Source organism: Oncorhynchus tshawytscha, linkage group LG10 (assembly GCF_018296145.1).
Source record: "Oncorhynchus tshawytscha isolate Ot180627B linkage group LG10, Otsh_v2.0, whole genome shotgun sequence".
Taxonomy (NCBI): Eukaryota; Metazoa; Chordata; class Actinopteri; order Salmoniformes; family Salmonidae; genus Oncorhynchus; species Oncorhynchus tshawytscha.
This window is the reverse complement of record NC_056438.1, coordinates 70945041-70955086: the sequence shown is the minus strand read 5'-3', so window position 1 is coordinate 70955086 and position 10046 is coordinate 70945041. Positions and strand designations below refer to the sequence as shown.

The window sequence follows — 10046 nt, the reverse complement described above, 5'->3', positions numbered from 1 at the left end:
GAGATGTGGTGGCGTGCATGCATGTCATCTCACGTGTGCCCTTTTGTGCTTGCGCATATGTTAGTGTGTATATATGTGTGTGTGTGTGCAGTCTTTCTATGAGTGGTAACAAAGAGCAGGTTCTTGGAGTTAAATGAAGTCATACATGTACTATCAGAAGCACCACTAGCAGTACTGTCAGCTGTCATGATCATGTGATGTGAAATGACATTCAGAAGCCTTGCCTTTGATTAAACAGAAGCTCAGAAGATAAAAACAAAAAAAGAACAATGTATTAGCTCTCCCTCCACAATGCAACATGACACAGTCCATGTTGCTTTCTAGCTGTGAAAAGTGTTGATTCAAACTCATGTACAACAAGCACAAACATCACAATACAAGCATTGTGTGCCAACACCCATATGGCATTTGCATTGTCAAAAAGAAAAGTAATAAAAAACGATATTGTGACACACTGGAGAGAGCCAGTGAGATGTGTTGTTTTACAGTCAGCCATAGTTGAACACGGGAAGGGTTGGGTAGGGCGCCCCTGGAGCAAATTAGCTTTAAGTGCCTTGCTCACGGGCACATCGACAGATCTTTACGTGCTGAGTGGGTGGTTAATATATAGATGCCTTGATGTGGTATTATTAAACTACTACAATGCCTTGATGTGGTATTATTAAACTACTACGATGCCTTGATGTGGTATTATTAAACTACTACGATGGCTTGATGTGGTATTATTAAACTACTACGATGCCTTGATGTGGTATTATTAAACTACTACGATGCCTTGATGTGGTATTATTAAACTACTACGATGCCTTGATGTGGTATTATTAAACTACTACGATGCCTTGATGTGGTATTATTAAACTACTACGATGCCTTGATGTGGTATTATTAAACTACTACGATGCCTTGATGTGGTATTATTAAACTACTACGATGCCTTGATGTGGTATTATTAAACTACTACGATGGCTTGATGTGGTATTATTAAACTACTACGATGGCTTGATGTGGTATTATTAAACTACTACGATGCCTTGATGTGGTATTATTAAACTACTACGATGGCTTGATGTGGTATTATTAAACTACTACGATGCCTTGATGTGGTATTATTAAACTACTACGATGCCTTGATGTATTATTAAACTACTTGATGTGGTATTATTAAACTACTACGATGCCTTGATGTGGTATTATTAAACTACTACGATGCCTTGATGTGGTATTATTAAACTACTACGATGGCTTGATGTGGTATTATTAAACTACTACGATGCCTTGATGTGGTATTATTAAACTACTACGATGGCTTGGGCGTTGACACTTCTACTAGCCAACACAAGTCTTTGAAAAACACTAGCTGGTCCATTTGAGTTGGTCCATTCATCACAATCTTTGCAAAGTCATCCTCTGGAAAAGTCAGACCAGGAGCTGACTGAACAGCAGATAGGAGAGATCTTAATGTAAGCTGAAATTCATTCTCTCCAATGTACAGTATTCCCAAAGCATTTCCCTCTATGCCAAGAAACACACACACATGTCCTATGAGAAGGAAATTGAGATGAGTCCATTATAACAGGGAATTTCCCACTCAGTGGTCCAATGAAAATGTGGGATTGGCATTCCACTCCTTGGATCATGGTATTGCAGTTGGAATTCCTGGGCATGCCACAGGTTTCCAGTGATTAGGGGTTATATTGCTTGCCTCTACATACCACAAATAAACACTGAAATCAGGTAGGACAGAAAAGACGGACACAGACAGACACATACAGCCATACTCCAAAACAGGCTAAAGCTTATCCTCAGAAAAATGCAGGGCCAAATTGTCAAAACAGACAAATAGGTATTGCCTTAAAAACACAGAAACAGATGATTGAAAAGGCAGTCAGAGAAACCATGCAGTTGCTCTGTAGTGACCTTATGGTGTACAGTGAGCTCCAAAAGTATTGGGACAGTGACACATTTTGTTGTTGTTTTGGCTCTTAACTCCAGCACTTTGGATTTTAAATGATACAATGACTATGAAGTTAAAGTGCAGACTGTCAGCTTTACGTTTAAGATATTGTCATCCATATCGGGTGAACCATTTAGAAATTACAAAAAGTATTGGGACAAATTCACTTTCACATGTATTAAAGTAGTCAAAAGTGTAGTATTTGGTCCCATATGCCTAGTACCCAAAGTCTACATCACTCTTGTGACTCTACAAGCTTGTTGGATCCATTTGCGGTTTGTTTTGGTTGTTTCAGATCATTTTGTGCCCAATAGAAATTATTGGTAAATAATGTATTGTTTCATTTTAGAGTCACTTTTATTGTAAATAAGAATATAATATGTTTCTAAACACTTCTACATGAATATAGATGCTATGGCTAATCCTGAATTAATTGTGAATAATGATGAGTGAGAAAGTTAGACACACAATATCATACCCCCAAAATATGCTAACCTCTCACCTTTACAATAGCATGGGATGTTAGCATGTAGCAATCTGAAACACAACCAAAACAAACATGCAAATGAATCCAACAAATGTGTAGAGTCACAAGAGTGATGTAATCATTACGTGCAAGGAATGTGGGACCAAATACTGACATTTTAACTACTTTAATACCCATATAAGTGAATTTGTCCCAATACTTTTGGTCCCTTAAAATGGGAGGGACTATGTACAAAAAGTTTCTAAATGAAAAGTGATTGTATCATTTCAAATCCAAAGTGCTGGAGTCCAGAGCCAAAACAACACAACATGTGTCTCTGTCCCAATACTTCTGGAGCTCACTGTATATAGTGGCCTATGGGTTAGTTTTATCTTATGGCCCATAGCACAGAAAACATATTTATTCAATTCTCACAGACACAGACGGGAGAAGTGACCAGGCAGTGTCTATGTAATGTCTATGTCTGCTGGTCCTGTAGCCCTTTGCAGTATTTGTGCACTTTCAAGGGAACATAGAAGGGGGTTTATGAGGGGTTGAATCAACCATCTATTGGCTAGTATTACTCCTTTATAGTAATGTCAGGCCAGGGCCATTGCTAGGGTAGGTGAGTATGTAAAAAGAGCAGACCATCTTCAAAAGGTACATGTTTGGGTCTGCGGCACCATCTCAGTGTCTATATACAACATGGACATATGGTGTGTTCCAAACACGCTAACATCCAACAACTCTGATCCAAACCTAGGCTAACCTCAACCCATGTGAAAGACTGGCCTGTCTTACAAAATACACATTCATATCAAACGTCGGCACATTCTTCTTTCCTCACTTAGTTTTTTACTGGATAGTAGTTTTCTTCATGGTTACAAAGGTTATTATTATGTTAACCCTTATTATACCAGGTCATATGCACCGTGCACACAGGTATAAGGTGTCAAGTGTCTGTGGGGGGCGGGGTCTGTACAGCTGTTGCCGTGGTATCAGCTAATTAATCACAGTGTTCTCTGAGAATTGGGTTCAACATGCAGGAAGTACATCATCACACGAGATAGGATGAAGCTGCACCCAGACGCTGATCTAAGATCAATGTTACATTTCCCTCTCCCCAACAGGGAAAGCCAGGACAACTGTGTAAGTTGATCCTAGATCTGTCACTGAGGTCTACTTCTACCCAGAGCACATCACATGACAGGAAGACTGAGCACAACATAGAGAAAAGGAAAGAGAGCGAAAGAGAACAACACACTGATAAACCCACAGACAGATTAATAGGAACAGACGGAGAAGTAAGAGTTGGGGTTTAGGGCTGCTCTCTTGAACATGCCGAGAGGTCAAAGTGCAAAGTCATCTGTCTCTATAACTCCACCATAACTCATCAGGTGATATTTGTTTCTCACATTTCTGCATTAAATATATATAAAATGTGTAATATGCAAGAGTGAAAGAGAGATAATGAGAGAGAGAGCAGTAGAAATGGATTGATAAATTGATTGGTTCATTGACAGGTGCTCAAAGGAACTGTTGGTCACCTCTGTGTTTGTGTACATTTGATAATCATTATGTGATTAGAGATGATTAGTGTGTTCATGACTGTGTTTATATGACATAAACATGCCAGTATTGTATTAGTAACTGTGTGTGTGTGTGTGTGTGTGTGTGTGTGTATCTAAATCAGTATCTTGATCACTAGGCCCATCTCTACTCTCCCTCTCAGCTCGCCCGTCCCTCCTCGGCAGAGCGCTGGTCTGACTTGAGCTTGACAAACTCTTTGGCCACGTCGTCGTTGTTGCGTTGGGACAGGATCCTCAGTACCGTCAAGCCCGTCTCGTCCATGTGGACCCTCTTCCCCAGGGGGAGCCAGCATGTCATGCTGCCCCGGGAGGCCATGTCCTTCAACTGCATCAGGGCCATGCCCACCGTACGGTCCTCCCTGGCGAAGCAGTAGTCCTTCACACACACCTGCAGCTCATAGCCCTCCGGACCCAACTCACTGCCCAAGGAACTGGAGAGGAGACGGAGGAGAGGCTTGTTAGATAGCACACACACACAGACCCCACCCCATCAGACAGAAACCTGATATACTCACTACTGAAAGGTCTCGTTGAACTTGGGCGACCAGCTGTTATTCTTGGACTTGGTGGCGTGCTTCCTCTTTTTGTCAGTGAGGTGGGGACCAATGATGTAGACCTCCACGAAGGGACGAAATATCCCCTGGGTCTGCCACTTAATGTCATTAGCAGCAATCACTGAGCGAGAGAGAGAGAGAGAGAGAGAGAGAGCGAGAAGGTTGATGAGAGAGGAGGGGAAGAGGGTTGGGAAAGAGGTGCAGAAAGAGGTGCATGAGGATGGTTGTTTGAAGAAGATGAGCAGAGATGACATGTAGCTAGTTTGTAGTGCATTTCAAAGAAGCTCAAGTCTAGTGCAATTAGAACGCATGTAAAGCCCATCATCACCCCTACCTTACGCACTCCCCTTCACCCCTCCCCCTCCCCTTCACCCCTCCCCCTCAGCCCCTCCCTCCATCGCTTCCTCTCTCACCTCTCACAGTGATCTTGTGTTCTCCAGTGTTGGGATGGGTGTAGATCTCCACGTGCATTACCACCTCTCCGATTGGCTCCTCCACTCCCGACCCTGCCAGAGGTCAAGAGTTAACCACCACATCAGACACACAGAGTTGAGATCACTGCTGTTGACCATAGCCAGTGTGTGTGTGTGTGTGTGTGTGTGTGTGTGTGTGTGTGTGTGTGTGTGTGTGTGTGTGTGTGTGTGTGTGTGTGTGTGTGTGTGTGTGTGTGTGTGTGTGTGTGTGTGTGTGTGTGTGTGTGTGTGTGTGTGTGTGTGTGTGTGTGTGTGTGTGTGACACATTTGGATAGTTCTGAGCTAAATGTAAAAATGGTGTTGATTTCACAAGTTTAAAAAATGAAGGAAAATCAGCTCTATGAATTGGTACTTTTGGGGGGATCGAACCTGTTTAGAAAAACAATAGGGGTTCTGCTCGGAACGGAACGATTGGTACTAAAACAAACACACCTCTTGGTAACGAGATGAGCAGGGCTTAGCTGAGCAAGGTTTAATACCAGGGTTAAGATCAAGCTACAGGATTGCAGACAAGACTGTAATTCAGTAATTGAGGGTAATTCTCCTGAAAACACCTCTTTAAAATGGATAGGTGTAGAGAGAAGGAGAGGGAGGAAGAAATTGAGGGGTGGGTGGGGGTATGCACGGTCACAGGCACTTACCCTTTTCTGGTAATGTGTCTTCGTTAAGGGTATACCTGACCCCCTTCCCTCCATGGACTAGCAGAGAGAGAGGGAGAGAAGACACCTCAGTAGGATGTATTCTTTTAACACATTTCACAATGACAGTTAGCATTAAAAAATAGATCAGACACACAGGCAGACACACACACAGCCAGCGAGCCAGCCAACCAGCCAGCCCACTAGCGAAACAGACGGGCCAGCCAGCCAGCTACTAGCCATCCAGACGGACAGCCAGCCAGACCACTAGCCAGACAGCCAACCAGACCACTAGCCAGACAGACAGACCACTACTAGCCAGACAGACAGACCACTAGCCAGACAGACAGAGACAGAGGGTGTGACGTACCCTGAGCGTTTTGTGAAAGGACAAACTTCCTGATGAGCTTGTCAGTGTGTTGTGTGTAGAGGGACAGGGCGTAGTGCAGAGACTTCAGGTCAGGACTCTTCTCCAGGAATGTCTTCTTCAGACCCACACCACCCGCATGGAAGTATTGCTGCAGGGGCAGAGGTCAACAGGCAGTGTTATTTATCCTTAGAGAGATGTAACATAGTATAACCCTTGTTATAAGACATCCCAAAGGCTCGGACATGCTTGTAACAAGTTATGAAGCATCATACAGTAGCAGACTTATTATTTACTGCATAGTACACATTATACATACTGTACATGTAATATACGGTACCTTAATGGTGTCCAATGCCAGCTCTATGATGGCACACTGTTTAGGGGAGAGAGCCTTGGCCTCCTCTCTCACAATGTGCTCCTGCAGTGTACCGGGAAACAGACAACAGAGTTAATGTAACAATGTAATACGACACAATATACACCCCAGGACTGTGTTTTATATGAAACATGCTGTAGAAATGAACTCATCCTAATGTGTCATCATAAAGGAACTCATCCTAATGTGCCATCATAAAGGAACTCATCCTAATGTGTCATCATAAAGGAACTCATCCTAATGTGTCATCATAAAGGAACTCATCCTAATGTGTCATCATAAAGGAACTCATCCTAATGCGTCATCATAAAGGAACTCATCCTAATGTGTCATCATAAAGGAACTCATCCTAATGTGTCATCATAAAGGAACTCATCCTAATGCGTCATCATAAAGGAACTCATCCTAATGCGTCATCATAAAGGAACTCATCCTAATGCGTCATCATAAAGGAACTCATCCTAATGTGTCATCATAAAGGAACTCATCCTAATGTGTCATCATAAAGGAACTCATCCTAATGTGTCATCATAAAGGAACTCATCCTAATGCGTCATCATAAAGGAACTCATCCTAATGTGTCATCATAAAGGAACTCATCCTCATGTGTCATCATAAAGGAACTCATCCTAATGTGTCATCATAAAGGAACTCATCCTAATGCGTCATCATAAAGGAACTCATCCTAATGTGTCATCATAAAGGAACTCATCCTAATGTGTCATCATAAAGGAACTCATCCTAATATGTCATCATCATTACCTTGAGCTTAGAAAGCTGACCCAACTCCTTAGCTGCATTAAAGATCATCTGAGTGCCCTGTGATGGAGAGAGAGCGAGTGAGAGTGAGAGTGAGAGTGAGAGTGAGAGTGAGAGTGAGAGTGAGAGTGAGTGAGTGAGATAAGGATGATGGTGAGAGAAGAGGGAGAATTGGGTTGGGGAGGTGGTGCAGAGAGCAGAGCATGAGGAGGGGGAGAGTTGTTTGAAGAAGATGAGGAGAGTACAAATTACACATACATGTAGTTAAACATGTCACAATAAAGAATGGGGGAAAAAGACATGTGCAGGAGAGGTTTCAAATCCAGTATGGGATTGTGTGGTAACCTCCAATCCATTCAACATACAGGCAACACTGTAGTGGAAGGACACGTTCCTTCTAAAAGAAAAACGTGACAAGGAGAAAAATATGAGACAGGTAAAGGAGGGGAGGAAGAGGAGAAAGGGGACTAAGGAGGGGAGGAAGAGGAGAAAGGGGACTAAGGAGAGAGGAGGAAGAGGAGAAAGGGGACTATGGAGGGGAGGAAGAGGAGAAAGGGGACTATGGAGGGGAGGAAGAGGAGAAAGGGGACTAAAGAGGGGAGGAAGAGGAGAAAGGGGACTAAAGAGGGGAGGAAGAGGAGAAAGGGGACTATGGAGGGAGGAAGAGGAGAAAGGGGACTAAAGAGGGGAGGAAGAGGAGAAAGGGGACTAAAGAGGGGAGGAAGAGGAGAAAGGGGACTAAAGAGGGGAGGAAGAGGAGAAAGAGGACTAAGGAGGGGGGAGGAAGAGGAGACAGGGGACTAAAGAGGGGAGGAAGAGGAGAAAGAGGACTAAGGAGGGGAGGAAGAGGAGACAGGGGACTAAGGAGGGGACAGGAAGAGGAGAAAGGGGACTAACGGGGAGGAAAGGTGCTGTATTCCAGTGGCACCAGGTCAGGTATTCCATGGCTCAGCCGTGCACCATGCTCATTTCTAACATACAGACAAGGTTTGATAATGACACTATACAATGCACTCAAATCAAGCCCTCTCCTCCTATCCACTAGTCACTCATGTAGATCTGGAGGGAGTGGATAGGTGTTAGCCTTACTGCTAACAACAACCCAATGCTTCTGGAGTTTACAAGTAGGCCAGGGGCTGGGGATAAATCTGAGACAGGGAGGGGGTTACACTGAGTAGCATGGGGGACAAGAGGAGTGATGTCACAGGTAGCAGAGGACTCCGAGTGTCCGTGCTGACAGACATCATACAGGGAGAAACACACACTCAATCACGCGAGCGCGCACACACACACACACACACACGCACGCACACATCACAGACACACAAACACACACAGTACTTACTATAACCTGAGGAGGAGAGGGTGGGGCGATGGCGAGAGAGAGGGGGTCAGTGAAACTGCACAGGCCCATCTCAACAAATCAACAACCAAGAAGTAACCATTGAATCCTCTCCATCTTATTCTAGCCAAAGAGTACGTTCCCAACTTCATATTTCTAAATTAATGGTAGATACTGTATTATGCTATTGAAAATAATTTGTAAAGACTGGAAGCAGAGAGAATGTAATGAAGAGAATTATGCTCAGGTTTTTAGACATAAGGAAATGTGTGTGTACGTGTGTGTGTTACTCACCGACTGGTCTGTGAACGGGGGAAGCACAATGCTTTTCTCCATAGTGTTAATGACCAGTTTCCACAGTTCCTTCAGCACTCTCTTCAGCACAGTCTTCTCACAGATCTTAGCAAACAGCGACAGACTAGAGAGGAGAGAATACATCTTAGTATGTTATTGTATTGCTACAAGCTTTTTCAGGCCAACTCCAATATCGTTGTGACTGTGTCACCCATACATCACATTCACAGCCTGACCTGCTTCTGACTCTCAACCCGCACGCATCCTTCTATCAGGGCCCCAGACGAGACGGCTGCCTACTTTACCAGACGAGACGGCTCCCTACTTTACCAGACGAGACAGCTGCTCTACTTTACAAGACGAGACAGCTGCTCTACTTTACAAGACGAGACAGCTGCTCTACTTTACCAGACGAGACAGCTGCTCTACTTTACCAGACAAGACAGCTGCTCTACTTTACCAGACGAGACAGCTGCTCTACTTTACCAGACAAGACAGCTGCTCTACTTTACCAGACAAGACAGCTGCTCTACTTTACCAGACAAGACAGCTGCCTACTTTCAAACGAGACAGCTGCTTTACCAGACGAGACAGCTGCTCTACTTTACCAGACGAGACAGCTGCTCTACTTTACCAGATGAGACAGCTGCTCTACTTTACCAGACGAGACAGCTGATCTACTTTACCAGACAAGACAGCTGCCTACTTTACCAAACGAGACAGCTGCTCTACTTTACCAGACGAGACAGCTGCTCTACTTTACCAGACGAGACAGCTGCTCTACTTTACCAGACGAGATAGCTGCCTACTTTACCAGACGAGACAGCTGCCTACTTTACCAGACGAGACAGCTGCCTACTTTACCAGACGAGACAGCTGCCTACTTTACCAGATGAGACAGCTGCTCTACTTTACCAGACGAGACAGCTGCTCTACTTTACCAGACGAGACAGCTGCTCTACTTTACCAGATGAGACAGCTGCTCTACTTTACCAGACGAGACAGCTGCTCTACTTTACCAGACAAGACAGCTGCCTACTTTACCAAACGAGACAGCTGCTCTACTTTACCAGACGAGACAGCTGCTCTACTTTACCAGACGAGACAGCTGCTCTACTTTACCAGATGAGACAGCTGCTCTACTTTACCAGACGAGACAGCTGCTCTACTTTACCAGACGAGACAGCTGCCTACTTTACCAGACGAGACAGCTGCCTACTTTACCAGACGA

At 44.2% G+C, this 10046-nt stretch overlaps 1 protein-coding gene across 1 annotated transcript in view; it reads right to left on the bottom strand.

Annotated features, from left to right (window-relative positions):
• Positions 1 to 2591: 2591 nt before the first annotated feature.
• Positions 2592 to 10046, bottom strand: part of LOC112237791 (protein unc-13 homolog A) — a 121633-nt gene continuing 114178 nt past the window's right edge. Inside the window, 8 exon segments of the mRNA XM_042329593.1 lie at positions 2592 to 4440; positions 4525 to 4684; positions 4977 to 5069; positions 5678 to 5734; positions 6045 to 6192; positions 6382 to 6462; positions 7183 to 7239; positions 8816 to 8939. Of these exon segments, the coding sequence (XP_042185527.1) occupies positions 4149 to 4440; positions 4525 to 4684; positions 4977 to 5069; positions 5678 to 5734; positions 6045 to 6192; positions 6382 to 6462; positions 7183 to 7239; positions 8816 to 8939 (1012 nt within the window). The 3' untranslated portion in view covers positions 2592 to 4148.